The sequence below is a fragment of the Leucopleurus acutus genome (assembly GCF_964270905.1).
Source record: "Leucopleurus acutus genome assembly, chromosome: 9".
Classification (NCBI taxonomy): domain Eukaryota; kingdom Metazoa; phylum Chordata; class Mammalia; order Artiodactyla; family Delphinidae; genus Leucopleurus; species Leucopleurus acutus.
In genome coordinates, this window is record NC_139144.1 from 18,147,602 (window position 1) to 18,164,332 (window position 16,731).

General features: G+C 41.5%; 2 protein-coding genes across 2 annotated transcripts in view; one reads left to right on the plus strand and one right to left on the minus strand.

Moving 5' to 3' along the window:
- Positions 1 to 16,731, plus strand: part of PNPLA8 (patatin like domain 8, phospholipase A2) — a 134,468-nt gene that overhangs the window by 35,691 nt on the left and 82,046 nt on the right. The gene's annotated exons all lie outside the window — the stretch shown is intronic.
- Positions 12,253 to 13,633, minus strand: GPR141 (G protein-coupled receptor 141). Its single transcript, XM_082846567.1, is given in 4 exon segments — positions 12,253 to 12,864; positions 13,084 to 13,112; positions 13,116 to 13,154; positions 13,158 to 13,633. Coding segments are annotated over 4 exon segments (882 nt in total). The 5' UTR covers positions 13,404 to 13,633; the 3' UTR covers positions 12,253 to 12,296.

Below are 16,731 nucleotides of genomic sequence, written 5' to 3' on the forward strand. Positions count from 1 at the left end.
TACGCACTGCAGAAGTTTTCCTTCAGCAATACTGGATTATGCACTTTCCCCTCTTCTGGAGAGAGAGAAGCCAGGGTCTCTGAAGAACTCTTCAGGCTGGGCACTGTGGTAAATGCTTGCAGCAGCCGTAGTATCTTTCTCTCCCAATAATTCTGAAGCAAAATAAGACATAAAAGAAGCAGACTCACAAATATCGAGAACAAACTAGTGGTTACCAGAATAGGAGGTACAAACTATTGGGTGCATGACAGGCTCCAGGATGTATTGTATAATACGGGGAATATAGCCAATATTTTTTAATAACTGTAAATAGGAAGTAACCTTTTAAAATTGCATAAAAAAATGAACATTTTTTTTTAAAAAGGTGTCCCGTAAGATGAGCAACCAGTTGCGTGTTTTGCAAAACTATGGCCAGCTCGGTAATGCACCCACTGTCCTTCACTGTAGATTTCCTGGGACTGAACCGGCAATAAAGCATTAGCTTCTAAAAAAAAAAGAACTGTTAGGAGTCACAGTTTCTTAGTTTTGTTTGCCTGCAGTACAATGGAGTGTCCTCTCTGTGTGCACACGTGTTAGTTGTCTATGAACACGCTCATGGATCTTTCTTGGGTCCATGCCAAGGAGATTTAATTTTTAGAACGAGGCCATTAGTGTGCTCTGGGCCAAGACATAAACTTTCCGCAGTTGTTAAATCAGTGAGGCCCAAACGCCCTATTCACGGGTGTCAGGGTCATTTAGCTGCGGATCTGACTGCGTGTGTGACAGCGGACACTAGTGTGAAACAAAGGAGTGACCACAAGCAGACTCCATCCAGCAACGGGTGTGGGCTCCTCCTGTGGTTGCTAGATTGGGGTGTTTCAAGAACACGAACTAAAGGGGGATGTAAATCACCTCCCTTACCGAGGCCTGAGTTTCAGCGGGGTGAGTTCAGCCAAGTCCAAGTGCCTGGGGCGCCCCGCAGGACCGGGGCGGGGGGTGGGAGTGGAGAGGGGGCGCCGGGCTGCCAGGCCGCCTCTGCCTCGGCTGGTCCCGCTGAAGGACCAGGCAGAGGATGGATACCAGGATGGGCGGGGAAGCGGAGGGCGTCAACGTTTCCTTCCACCCATCCGGCTGCCCGCGAGCCCTGTCCCCCCGACCCGAGGACCGCGACTCCAGCGCGCAGACCTGGGCAGCGGTTACAGAGCAGTTGGCGCCGAAGTTCGTACCCTCCCTGCTGCCTCCTCCCGACTGGGCGCCCCCAGCCTCTCCCCTCCGCCTCCAACGTGCGCTCGCTCGCGCAGATTCCGCCGTGTCTCTGCCACGGCTGCTCACCGCGTACAGGAAGGAACCTGTGTGCCTCGGATTGGAGCGCAGGGCTCTCCAAGGTCCCGGCCAGCCGGGCTCTCCAAATTCTCCTGCGCCTACCTCTGCTCTTCTTTTGGAAAAAATCATTTAGAAATCAAGTTAGACTTACAAGAAAATTGCAAAAGTAGTACCCTGAGCTACCATACGCTCTCCCCTTAGCTTGGCATCTTTCATAATTATGGTATAATTATTGAAACCAGGAAGCTAACGTTGATAAAGTGTTAACTACACTGTAGACCTCGTACAGATCTTTTCCGTTTTCCTAAGAATGAACGTTTCCTGGTCCGGGACATGACATTTAGTTGTCCTCTCCTTGCACTTCTCCAACCTGGGACAGTTCTTCTGGCCCATCTTTCTTCGTCTTGTAAAACCTCGGTGTGTGTGCACGTCTCTGTGTGTGTTTTACTTCATTATGTCATTTGCAGAATTTATATCAGGAAATTTTTAAAGTAACTTTAAAAAAGCATACTCTCCTTTTCATGCCGTGTGAATTCTATCATTTATGCTTACCTTAACGTTTTTCAGCTTACTTTGTTTTCTCTTACTCTTAGGATACAAGTCTACCCAGTGCATTGGGTCAGCTGACTGTTCTTCATGGTGATTTTTTTGTTTTTGTTTTTTTGGTGTTTGTGCCTTTTCTTGTGAGTTAATTTTTAGCAAGGATTGCTTTTTTAAAAATTTTATTCAAGTATAGTTGATTTACAATGTTTTGTTCATTTCTGCTGTATAGCAAAGTGATTCAGTTATATGTATGTATGTATTCTTTTTCATATTCTCTTCTGTTTTTAATTTATTTTATTTATTTATTTTTGGCAGTGTTGGGTCTTCTCTGCTCCGCGCGGGCTTTCTCTAGTGGCGAGCGGGGACTACTCTTCGTTGCGGTGCGCAGGCCTCTCATTGCAGTGACTTCTCTTGTTGCAGAACATGGGCTCTAGGGTGCGGGCTTCAGTAGTTGCGGCACGCAGGCTCAGTAGTTGTGGCTCGCGGGCTCTAGAGCTCAGGCTCAGTAGTCGTGGCGCACGGGCTTAGTTGCTCCGCGGCATGTGGGATCTTCCCGGACCAGGGCTCGAACCCATGTCCCTGCATTGGCAGGCAGATTCTTAACCATTGCGCCACCAGAGAAGTCCCTCATATTCTTTTCCATTATGGTTTATCGCAGGATATTGAATATAGTTCCCTGTGCTGTACAGCACGACCTTGTTGTTTATCCATTCTATATATAATAGTTTGCATCCAGCAGGGATTGCTTTTAGTATGAGCCCCTGTGACAGGACTGTGGAAGCATAGCTACACAATGATGTCCCATGTGCCTTTCCCTGGCCCATCAATATTTAGACCACCAGACAATATGTATGTTAATTTCTCAGCTTAGATTTCCTATTTCCCTTAGCTGAAAATCCAGATCCATATTTATGACTAGCACAATTCTCGGACTTGAATTTCTCATCAGTGACTTTTTACCCAAGTAGAATTCCTATGGATGGCAAGCACCTCACTCCTGCCACTAAACCAGTTGGAGGGCAAATGTTTATAGTTCCGTTTCAGAAATGGGACAGCCCACCTTTATTTCCAGCAGTATACAAGTAGTTGGAGCTAACTGTGAATTATGGACTCTCAACCCCGTAGTATGTGGACCTACAGGGAAGTAGATATCAGAATCCCAGCCACATCGTTAAGGCTTGTTTTCCATTCTAACACTCCAATGAAATCTTTCTGCTCCGGTCAGCTCACCCCTATGACTTCAATTTCCTCTTTTGCTTCTCTGTCCTAGGTATTTCTTTCCTTTTGTTTTCAGGTAAATTAAAAGTTGTTGAAATTAAAAATTGAGTTATTTTATTCAGTATTTTATTTAGACCTAAACTGGGCATCTTTCTGCGCCAGCTCAGTCAACCATGTTGACTGGATATTAACCTGCTGAATTTTCGTCACAGCCTCGCCTGTGATTATTGCCTTCCCTATATAACTTTATGATTCTTAACTTTGCTTAGAAATCAAACTTTCCTCAAGTTTTCTTTAATTTCCTGCAGCAGATAATTTTTAGAGATGGTGCTTCTGAGGCTTCCTTAGCTACTGCCTTTCCAGTGGTCTAACTTCCTTTCCCCGTTGCCCCAGGATGAGTGTTTTCTCATCACCGCTCCTCGGAGGGTAATAGACAGGGTGAGTGGCTGACTTGGCCTGGGAATTACTTTGTACCCACTTTTATGGGGGTGAACTCACTAGTGATATCTATACTTGGAGTACAAGTCGCGTGTGTAACTTCCAGTTTAATTCCCTGTTTTAAGCAAGTTTCACATGGGTCACTCTGTTCTTCTAAGGTGGCATCTTTCTCATGAACTTTTTATTTCTCTCATTTGCTGGAGAAAGACAAATACGATTCTGATTACCAACATTCCCTGCTCGTGTCTGTCCTGATTCTGAGCAGCCTGGGAGCACACCTCCCACCATGCACTGCTCCATTCGCAGTTTGTTTTTTTTAATGTAACTATTTCTTGATTTTAGGCTAACAGTCACATAATTTCTGGAGCCCATTTCACAAGCTTTAGCTTTTTTTATCCCAGTTCTTCTCATAGCTTCCCCCAGAAAGCCATCTGATAAACCTCTGGGGAACCAAAGTTTTCCTTTGGGCTCACGTTGGCAGCAACACAGGTGCCAGAACTTTCCTCTTTAGGAACCTCTTCCTCTGTGCCAACTATTGGGTTGAACCTAAGAGTCAATTTACTGACAACCTAACCCTGGTGAAATAGCAGTTATCAAAAATATATACCACTCCTATAACACCAGAAGGTGAAGTGTAGAGACAATACGTACCCTTGATATATATCCTTGATTGTAAGGTGCTGTTCAGAAATCTTCTTGCAGGTAATTCTGCTCATCTACTTGGTCCATTATGGGAATAAGGATCCTGTCTACAAAGGTCAATTGCATCTCTTAACCCTATAGTTGCTTCCTGTACTCCAACCCATGTGCAGCACTTGGAAATTTTTTTTAATGAAATTTCTCGTATTAACCCAAAAAGATGTTATTGTGCAGCACGTACAGGAAGCGTTTAGTAGGTGCCACAACTGTTCATGCACATGTTTCAAAGTCTTCACATAGTGATTTTACTATTTAAGGGAAAGCATCACTGCTACAAAAAGAAGCTTCAATCTATTCTCACATGATCACAGACATTTACCAGTGTTCAAGACATGCAAGGCAATAGGTGAAATTGAGGGTTTGGGGGTTTTTTTGCGGCACGCGGGCCTCTCACTGTTGTGGCCTCTCCCGTTGCGGAGCACAGGCTCCGGACGCGCAGGCTCAGCGGCCATGGCTCATGGGTCCAGCCTTTCCGTGGCATGTGGGATCTTCCCGGACCGGGGCTCAAACCCGTGTCCCCTGCATCGGCAGGCGGACTCTCAACCACTGCGCCACCAGGGAAGCCCAAGTTTTTAAACATCATTCCTACTAATTGCAAAAAGCTTGACTGTTGAGGCTTTGAAACAGAAACTTGATGAGCTTTTGACTTGGGTCTTCCTAGTATGGACTTCAAGGACAAGTGCACTCTGAAAATGTTATTTAAAAGAAAATATATTTATATTTGATTATAGGAGAGTGGAAGTTAGAAATGCCAAAGACCCCCTGAGAGGGTTACTCCTGAAGGATCTAATAGTAGTTGGTTTTGCTTCTTGTATGTATTTGACATTATCTTTCAAGTTTCATTCAAAGTGCTCTTTCCTGCCCTGCCCTGCCTTTTTTTTGGTCCTTGTGCAGTGCTATCTATAGTATTCAGTTTTTTTCTTGGGTCATAGGTTTATCAGCACCTTACTGTTTTACTTGTAGGTTCTCTGGATCTCTGAATATACATGAAAACCCAGAGGAGAGGAACTGGGTAGCTGAATTGCTGAATTATCTTCACTTTACTCTCTTCCTCTTGCGGTTCTCTCTGGCACCTGGCCTCACCACTTGCACATAAACACTCAAAACTTAGTTGGCAAATTAGTGCATTTGGAAATAGCAGATATTCTTGACACATTTATAAAGTCCTTAGTGAGGATACACAGAACTCCTATTTTTAAATGCAAGCGATCTGGTGCAGGTAATTAGGCTATAAAGAAAAGAAATAGTTTAGGGATTTACTTTCAGTTCATTACTTGAGCTAGAGATAGAAACAAACTAGTCTATCTAGGAGAAATATATGCACATTTTTGTTAATTTTCCCTATCTCCTTTAGATAAAAAATTCCAGATTTTGATACCAACTTAAATGTCATCTGAATAATAATATTCTCTTTGCCCACTAAATACAAAATTAAGTCTCTGAGAATAATGAAAACATAACACAGAAAGAAATATCGTTTAGTTTCTTCTCTGCTCTCAGTCTCTGGCACCGTGTCTTAGCATGCCAGAGGAAAGTTGCTATGATAGAGGTCTGCATAGGATAATAGGGGAATTAGTTAATGAGAAGGTTCATAACTCAGTCTGGAAACAAGGAAGGGGCATCATGGGATCTGGTCCATGAGCCTTTGCAAAAGAAATATAAGATAATTAATTACTCCCTCTGCTCTCCATAAAGGACTGGAGGCGAGAGCAGAAGGTAAGGTAGAGTTGAGCGTGGACCATAGAAGTGAGGCCATTGGGATGAAGGGAGGACGAGGGAGGAACGTGACTTCAAGGTGGAGAAAACAGGCTGTGCTGCGTCACAGAGATGAAAGAGTCAGACATGTAGAACTGTGAATGTTATGCTCTGCCTGAAATCAAGGATCCACGTGGGGTCATGATGAGCCTGGAAAGGGCAACTGTGACTGGAGCACAGAAGGTCCCATAAGCAAGATAGTACATGTGGGCTCCATGTGAAAACAGTGTCAAGCTTCTCAAAGTTAAAGTGGGAGGATTTACAATCCGTGGTTGACATAAAAAGTTTTCAATAGTAGGAAAACCACTGCGACATCAGCCTGGCAGTTGAAGCAAATGTGGTTGGGAGGGGGGCCAGGAGGTAATAGACAGAGGACTGTTGGAGCAACCCAGGAGAGGAGGGCTAAAGACCTCAGTGAAGGCAGAGACCAGAAGTGCAGTGTGAAAGAGACAGACTCGTGTAGTTATGAATGGGACTCAGGGATGCTTCGTAGGGAGCAGGTAGGAGAAATTATAGAGATCTCCCGAGTTTCAAGTTTGGGTGAGTGAATGATGTTTTTCACATGAATGAGGGATGTGAAAGGAGGATCAGACCTGGAGGGAACATCATGAGTTCAGCTTTTAGGATGGCAAGATGGAAAGAGAAGACTCATCACCTCTGTTGACAGGTCAATCAGGAGCAGCGTTGGGATCCACGGAATTGGTGAATCCCCAGGAAACAATCGGCCTTGTGCACAATAGTGTTAGGTTTGAATAATAGCACAATCAGGATTACCCTTGCTCTGTGTGGTCAGTAATTTGTGAATAAATAAAGCTGATTACATTAAGCCTTTTTCTAGCTAATTTGTCCTCCTCCCTCTGCCCAACACACACACTTTTCTATGAAATCCCCATAAAACAGTATTAGATATGGTAGTCTTTGTGACCTTAAGCAAGTTTCTTAACCTCTCTGTAGTCTTTACTGGAGCTAATAACAGAACCTATTTAATGACTGCTGTGTGGATTCAATGACTTACAAGATATAAAATGCTTAGAGCAGTCTCCAGCTTATGGTGAACATTCAGTAACTGTTATCTTTTGTCATGCAAAGATATAACTCTAAAATATTTTGATTAGCAAAACTGTATGGAAGTCCAATCTACCTAAATCTTGCAAAAGTAGCTTTTCACAAAAATTCCTATCTCTTAAGAATTGAATGGAGATGGTGGAGAAGGAATGCAGGGGAGATAGGAGGGGGCATGGGCAAGGGAAAAGAATTACATGACTGAAATGTTTTCCGATGATCAATGCTGATATCCTTTTACACGGATGATTCAGTGATTGATCAATAAAAGAAGGAAACAAAATTTTATTACGGCATCTATATGTAGGTCATCTTAGGACCATGATATCATCTGAGACAAATTGCTCAGCCCACAGAATAAGAAAGCAGGTCATGCATAGCTATGACACGTTGTCATATATTAAATTCCTGTGATTCTGGCCAAGATGGCATAATAGAGACAGATTTAACATACTATCTGGAACAATAAAGAGAAACTGAAAAAATACGTGTAACAGTGGTTTTTAAGACATTGGATGGGCATCAGGTAAAGAAGGGCAGTGATCAGTGAGAAATGGGAAATAAAGGAGATGAACCCTATGACGGCTTCAGTTTACTGCCTTGTCAGTTTCTAGCTTGCCACACAGGGAGGGAGAACCTAGGTGGAACCAGGCAGAATTCCTGGGTTGAGGAGGCTGAGCTGAGAATCCAGGCAGCTAGAATTTTCAGAGCAGAGTAACGGAAAGGAGAGAGCAAAGCAGAGAGAGAACTCCAAGCATTTATATAACCACCCCCTCCTGCGTATTCAGCTGAATACTGATCTGTCTAGGGAAGGAAGAATATAAGAGGATTAGTGGGAATTGTGCCCATTGCTCACGTAGGGTTGGAAATAGTACATGTTCCCACCAGACAGATTGAAGAATTTAATAATTTATGAGACGTTAGGTATAGTACTCAAGAAGATCTTGCCTGAATAGCGTGAAATAAATAGATGGAATACTGCTCTGGACCTGCCAACAGATCTTCAAAACAACACCTTAAAGGATCAAACTGCAACCCAGAAGAAAGCTCAAGAATATTTACAAAAATACAGAAATATCCAATATCCAACCAGGTAAAATTATAATGAATGCTAGTAGAGGGCAGGAAATAATGAAATTTACAGTGGACATAAATAAAATAAAGAACAGAGAGAATCGACAAAACTGAAAGTTGATTCTTAGAAAAGATAACAAAAATTGACTTACCTTTAGCTAGGCTGACAAAGAAAATAAGAGAGAAAACATAAATACACAAAATCAGATATGAAAGTGGGGAAATTACTACCAAGCTTACAGAAATAAAAAAGGATTTTAAGAGAATACTATGAACAATTGTTCACTAATAACTTGGATAACTTAGAAGAAATGTATAAATTCCCACCAACATACAAATTACATAAAATGATTCAAGATGAAAGGGACAATCTCAACAGATCTAGAAGTAAAGAAATGAAATCAGTAATCAAAAACATTGTAAGAAAGAAGAATCCAGGATCAGATGACTTCAAAAGTGAATTCCAGCAAACATTTAGAGAAGACTTAATGCCAATCCTTCTCAGACTCTTCCAGAAAATAGAGGAGGACTATTTCCAAACTCATTTTATGAGGACAGAATTATCCTGAAACCAAAGCTCTAAGTGAGAAGATAATGGAAGAAAAGAACTGTCAACCTAGAATTCTATACCCAGCAAAAGTGTATTTGTAAAAAAAAGATGAAATGACAACTAATAAGAAGATACCAATGTGTGTATTAAAACTCCCTTGCTGTGTTCCTCAACCATCATTGTCATGCTAATTCTTCTCAATTTTTAAAAATTTTTTCATATAATTATGTTTGCTTTTACTGATCCTGATCTCCAGGTTCTTTACTATGTTTTAAACAGTTCAATTCTCTTTTATGAGGTTTTTCAATAGAACCTTCATTTCTGAAATGTTTCTGTTGCTTATTCCTTGAAATGTGCCAGCTTATATTTTATCATCTTTGTTTTCTTTTTTAAATCACATCTTACTACCAAGTTTGATCTCTGCTTTTTGCTTCTGTTTGAGGAGCAATGACCTCATTAAGGAATATTTTTGAAAGCCGGGGTTTGTCACCATTTTTCTCCATGATTCTCTACCCTGCTGTCCGCCCAGAGAAGCCGACTTGTATGAACCTCCTCAACAGTCTCCCTTGCCTTCTGGCTTCTGGTGAATTCAGCCAACAGAGAACATCACTAAAACATTGGAGGGATGGAGAACAATAAGATGGTGGTATTTATTCCACTGGTTTATTTTCTGCAGCTTTGCCTTGAGATGATGGATTTGTCAGCCTAAGGTCAGAGCTTCTTTCAAAGCAGCTCACTCCATGTTACTCCTATTTCCAGCTTTTGGTCACCACTCTCCCTGTTTACCATTTTGGGCATAGGGATAGTGGCAGCGCTACGGTTACTAGCCGTGGAATACCATTGTTTCTGGTTTCCCTGCATTGTATCCACTTCTTTATAACTAGTTCTCATCATTGAGTTATCCTGATTTGTGTGGAACATCATTTCCTCATGGGACCTTGACTGGATCAGCTCAGAGGAGTTGATCCAGCTGATAGCCCCTTTCTAAGACTGAAGATTCTGGGTTTAGTATTAGTAAAATAGAGAGTTTATCTTTGTTGTAGTTCCTTATAAATGGAAGACTTAATAGTAATTTTTTATGCACAGAGTTTTATTGAAGATTTATTTGCTATCAAGGGGCAAAATAACTGGTTGAGAGGAAAAGAAAATTATCAGTAAATCAATTAATCAGAAGATCTATCCTTGATCTGGTTAATCTCTGAAATCTAGAGTACTCTCCATCTCAATAATTTTCACTCTGAAATATCAATGTTTATCATCATCCAGATTGGGAGACACTTGCACACACCTCCATCTGACCAGATTTCTGAGGTCACTGGTTTATTATCTGTTGTGTGAGCAGCTTCCGCCCTAGGCAGAGGGCTCATGAACAGATGATTACTACTTGAGGACAGAATTCACAATTCCAGATTTCACAATATCCAGCCCCCAGTATCTGATTCCACCCTTTTCTAGCTTCAAGAGTGGTTTGATTTGTAGGGTAGGATTAAATATATACAATCAGATAAGACCCATTCCTTGCTCTCAGGTATCTCATGGTCTGAAGTGTGGGGAGTATAAGAGATAATTACTTACAGACAAATAATTATAAGGCAGTTTGACAAGGGCAATAATAGATGGTCTGTACAAATACATTCATCAGGTATCTGATAGTAATACCTGATATGTTGTTTTTCTATATTATCTTGATAGTTACATTTCATTACATTTCATCAAGATACTTCACTAAACAAAGAGTAGTCTTATCCCTAAGAGAAAAACCTTTTGAGAGAGAATATTGTCATTGCTTGAATGGTCTTCAGGAACAGTGGATTTCAGGTTATTTTGATCTTACATCCTTATCATTAAAAAAAATTTGTATACATCCCCATAAAGTAATATTCATAGTTTATACCCATGCATTGCTATAGTTCCTTTATGAATATCAGCACAACATACTATATTTTAATAGAAAATAAATAGAAATAAATTTCTACTACTATTTCTGCATTCCACTAAATTATTATTGTTCCCACTCACACTCTGAAGACTACTGCTCAAAAGCAAATGCATTAAAAAAAAAGGATTGTCAGGCTTCCCTGGTGGCGCACTGGTTAAGAATCTGCCTGCTGATGCAGGGGACATGGGTTCGAGCCCTGGTCCGGGAAGATCCCACATGCCACAGAGCAACGAAGCCCGTGCACCACAACTACTGAGCCTGCACTCTAGAGCCCGTGAGCCACAACTACTGAGCCGTGTGCCACAACTGCTGAAGCCCGCGTACCTAGAGCCCGAGCTCCGCAACAAGAGAAGCCACCACAGTGAGAAGCCCGCGCACTGCAACGAAGAGTAGCCACCGCTTGCCACAACTAGAGAAAGCTCACTCGCAGCAACGAAGACCCAACACAGCCAAAAAAGAAAAGAAAAGAAAAGAAAAAAAGAAGATTGTTGCCATATAACAGGTTTATGATGTTGACCTTACAGTATGGTGAACTTTAGATACTTCATCATTTCTCCCTGGTGCAGCGGGTACCATTTTTCCTCCTTTTCAAGTAATCTATTTGACTTTCTGCCTGATAGACCCAGTAGAAAATCATGTGGAAATGGAAACTCAAAAGCCAATTTCAAGATACATGTACATTTGTAATCATTGGTGCATTTTTTCAGTTTTCTCCAAAATCCAGAATGAGTTGGAAGAAGTGGGAAGTCTTCTTTATGGAGCATAATTATACGCAAAGCAAAGCATAAGGGCGTATCAATGTCTGTACTTGCTAAGTAGAATCTGAGTTCTGAGTTGGTTTTCTTGGTTGTTTTATTGACTTTAACTGATACCAGTGTTGATTTTAATTGTATAAAGCCACTTGGTCATATAGGATGCCTTGAACCAGCTTGAGGACAGTCCCACAGTCTGAAAGGCATGGCTCTAATACAGTCTGTCATCATGCTTAAACTAAGTTCAGCTGGCTTCCGCTTTTTCCTATTTCTTTTCCTGCTTCACGGATCCATGTCTGGGAAGGTAGATCTGGGACGTAACCTCGGCTTCCTGACTACCTACTATACCTTAATCAGAATCAAACCACATCAATACCCCGTCAGTCCCGAAAGAATTTCCTCTACGTCTCTTGACTATCTGAGCTAATCCTTTCCTACACATACCACAGCCAGCGGCCATAGCTTTCCTGGCTATCAGAAATTTTCAAGAAGTTGAGAATAAGTTGAATAAGTTAAGTCTTCTGTAGAGTCTTTATCTTCAGGTTCTCTGGACTTTGAAGAATAATTTAGCAATAGAGGGAAAGAACATTCTACAATCAAAGCTCAGTGGGAGTAAATGCAAAGAGGAGAACAGCCTGGAGAGTGCATGGGGAAAGGCAATGGCTGTGCTTAGCGGAAGTAAACATCGCAAGAAAAAGAGGTAGGGGTTGAGTCTGGATGGTCGGGGTCAACTTGTGTAGAGTTAAGGTGATCAAACATGTTCTTCATTAATGAAGAACTGATAACAGTTCTCTGAGAAGAGGGAAACAATCAATCTTCATTACCTTTTCATGGAAAAATAATTGTGATGATGATTAAGAGCAAGAATTTGAAACATTTCGAAGTCATGGAAGCGCCCACTAAATCAAAACTATTTTATCACAATAGCGAAAAACTGATTACAAAGCAAGTAACATAGGAGTATTTAGTGGATAACACCCCCTACGAAACACAGCATATCCAGGCAACAAGCAGTAGTTAAAGCAACAAAAATTTCATTATAAAGAACTAACTCGGAATTTTCTATCTCTGAATAATGTTGAATGAAATGTACCCAGAAGGCATGGTGGGGTACAAAACAGACCACTGTTACGAGGAGGAAGAAGAAGCTCTGGATTTGAGCTCTGCATCCTTGAAGGGCCCACATGTCGGTCCAAAGAGTCTTTACCAGTTGAACGATAACCCCCATCTGTATCAGAAAGAGGGTCGCAACCATTGTCATCGTAATGATGATCGTAGAGTAGTTCAAGATAATGCATTCCCTGTGGTTGAGGTCTCTGTAGAACTCAAAGCATCGTTGTTCTGAGTAACTTGGATGGGTGCCATATTGTAAAAAACATATTGGCAAAAAAATGACACCACCCACCATCCAAATAATCATGCTTAAAACCACCGCATGGTACTTTTGGAACTGCTGCATTTGGAGTTTCTTAAAATACATGAGCAATCGGAGTATGATGATGGCCACATTGAAAGCAAAGGTGGGGGCTTCCCTGGTGGCGCAGTGGTTGAGAGTCCGCCTGCCAATGCAGGGGACACGGGTTCGTGTCCCGGTCCGGGAAGATCCCACATGCCGCAGAGCGGCTGGGCCCGTGAGCCATGGCCGCTGAGCCTGCGCGTCCAGAGCCTGTGCTCCGCAGCGGGAGAGGCCACAACAGTGAGAGGCCCGCGTACTGCAAAAATAAAAAAGAAAGAAAGCTAAGGTGAAGTACATATGACCATATATGATGCTGCTAACCAATCAGCAGGTGAAGAATCCAAACTCCCAGACGACTGATATATACTAGCTGAGGCGAAAGGGAAGGCTGACCAGGAGGATGGAGTGTAGCACTATGATGTTGAGAACGATGGTGGCAATCACTGATTGGCTGTTCCTTCTTGGCGTCATACAAGACATCGTAATAGCTCCTGCAGCACCTCCCAGCAGAACCGCGCCGTAGAGTGTTATGAGAATCATCCTGCAGTGACTGTCGCAGCGGCCCAGGTCTATGTTGGAAGCGTTTGACAGGGCGGTTGTATTGATCGGCTCCATATTTCACCACAAAATGCTTAGAAGACCATAAACCCCTAAATCAAAAGTTTTACAAAATTAGAATGGATATATTGAAACTGCACAGCAACTGCACATGAATAGTCTTGTTTTGCCATCCCAGCCCACTGTTTACAAGCCTAAAACTGGGTACCCAATAAGTATTGTCAGAGACTCGTCTTAATTACCCAAAGATATTGAAGAGACAGAGAGAGTGAAACAAAATGACAAAAATAAGACTGTCTGTATATAAAACTTGTAACTGCACTCAGGCATTCTATTCACAGATATGTCTAAACTCACATACCAGGGCGGGGATGAGCATAAGACATATTACCCTCTGGCATAAAGTTTAAGGAACGGCTAGAGACTCGGTCATCAAAATAAATAGTAGTCTAATGCGATATTTTTAAAAAATCAAAATTGATGATGAACAAAATAAATTTTAAATAAAGGCAGGGTCCATATACACCCAACACTCGTTTATCTCAGATCTGTAAAAGCCGTCCATCCTATTGTCAGAAAATCCAGTTTGAGATACCACAGAGAAGACCATGTAAATCACATGTAATTATTGGAAGAAGGTATATCAGACACTTTAAAATATTTCCTGGGCTTCCCTGGTGGCGCAGTGGTTGAGAGTCCGCCTGCCGATGCAGGGGATGCAGGTTCGTACCCTGGTCCGGGAGGATCCCACATGCCGCGGAGCGGCTGGGCCCGTGAGCCATGGCCGCTGAGCCTGCGCGTCCGGAGCCTGTGCTCCACAACGGGAGAGGCCACGACAGTGAGAGGCCTGCGTACTGCAAAAAAAAAATAAAATTAAAATTAAAAAATATATATATATATATTTTTTTCCTGTGAACAGCTTTGGGGGAAAGAGCAGCATATAATATACATATTACCTGCACTCTTCTTCCAAACTCTGAAACTTTTCCTGGACTGGTATGTTACATTTTGGTAAAAAGTTGGGGTTCGGGGGTGGGTTCTGTTTAGTTTTCACTTAAGTTTTTCAGGTACGGATGCATAAGGGACAGTGATCATATAGCAGAGAGGCAGACTGCTTGGCAATGTGCTTTCCTGCATCTAAGTGTCACTTGGCCATTTGGTTGCTCTTAGGGTGTGTATAAGTCTCCTGGCCTCACGGAGCTCTGGCTATGAAATGCAAAGGGTCACACTGCCTTTGTCACTGGAAAATGAAATGAGCCAGTGCATTTGAGACAGCTCTATAACTGAAAAAAAAAAAGCCACATAAAGTTATGATTCTTAAGGCGAAACAACAAAAGCAAAAAGACATTATTTACCGCTTTCTCCTTAGTCTACATAGGGCAGATACACAGTTATGTGACATAAAATTGTTGTTGCATTATTAAGCATTTAATAAATATCCTACAATTAAAAGCAAACTTTTTCAGACCTTTGATCAGATGGTATTAGACCCAGGCATCAACAGGTCAGACTTTTCTCTCTGGAAGGATCTGTGTCCATTTTCCTCACGTATCTGCTGCCCACCTGGCCAGAAGCAGAGTCTGAGCGTTTGTATCTGAGGGAGAAGTTATTCCACAGTGAACGTCTAAATATCTTAGAATTTTTCTTCTGCTGCTATGGAATCTTCTTAGAATAACTAAATTTTCATTTATGAAAAATTATATTGGACCTGTCACATTCTTTGACTACCCTCAAATAAGATTTTATTGTAACTTAGAATTATAATTTGCATAACAATCTAAGCTTTATGTGCTGAAATATGCATTTTAGCAAACTATATATATATATACGTATATATGTATACACACACACACACATATATATATATAATGCATAATGCCTGTACACTTTTTGTATGAAACAAAATAGTTTTATGTGACTTATGAACAACAAATGAGATACTACTGACTTAGTTTTAAAATTTTGGTAGTCCTCAAGTCCAAGCAGACAAGATTTAAGTTTGATATGACCTTAAAGAAAGGAAAACTTAAATAATTTATCAGGTCCCACTGGTTTAAATGGACACAACTGCCAAGGCAGTGTGACGTTTGGAAATAGGTTATTAGCTGGCTAATAATGGGACAAATAATTAACACTGAAGTTGCCTCTTCAGTCGCAAATATGGGAATGAGATCTATTTTGTAAGGATGTTATGAGAAGTAAGTTAAATTGCATGTCTAAAGACCCAACAAATTCCCTGACAGGAACTAGGTCATCAAAGCGTCAATGCCACTTCTACCTATATAATGTACACAAAGATATATCATAAACATACAATGCCATCCTTTTTTAGTTACCTCTCAGAATCATGCTATAAATATTTAAATGCATTGAGATAAACTCATAGGGAAGGGAGGAGTTGGATCATCACTTTCCTTGCTCTCAGGACCTTACCGTTACGACCACCATCCCCTGGAAACTTTTGCTCATGAAAACCAAGTGCTGAGACTATTACTCAGCCATAAAACGGAATGAAATTGGGTCATTTGTAGAGATGTGGATGGACCTGGAAACTGTCATACAGAGTGAAATAAGTCAGAAAGAGAAAAACAAATATCGTATATTAACACATATATATGGAATCTAGAAAAATGGTATAGATGATCCTATTTGCAAAGCAGAAAAAGAGATACAGACGTAGAGATCAAATGTATGGATACCAAGGGGGGACGGGGGGGTGGGATGAACTGGGAGATAGGGATTGACATATATACACTAATATGTATAAAATGGGTAACTAATAAGAACCTGCTGTATAAAAAAATAAAATTCAAAAACTCAACAAACACGGGCTTCCCTGGTGGCGCAGTGGTTGAGAGTCCGCCTGCCAATGCAGGGGACACGGGTTCGTGCCCCGGTCCGGGAAGATCCCACATGCCACGGAGCGGCTGGGCCCGTGAGCCATGGCCGCTGAGCCTGCGCGTCCGGAGCCTGTGCTCCGCAACGGGAGAGGCCACAGCAGTGAGAAGCCCACGTACGGCAAAAAAAACCAAAAAACTCAACAAACAAATAAATAGATTAATTTAAAAAACCAAGTACTGAGACTATTACTCAGCCATAAAAAGGAATGAAATTGGGTCATTTGTAGAGATGTGGATGGACCTGGAAACTGTCATACAGAGTGAAATAAGTCAGAAAGAGAAAACCAAACATCATATATTAACACATATATATGGAATCTAGAAAAATGGTATAGATGATCCTATTTGCAAAGCAGAAAAAGAGACACAGACGTAGAGATCAAACGTATGGATACCAAGGGGGGAAGCGGGGTGGTGGAATGAATTAGGAGATTGGGATTGACATATGTACACTATTGATACTATATATAAAATAGATAACTAAT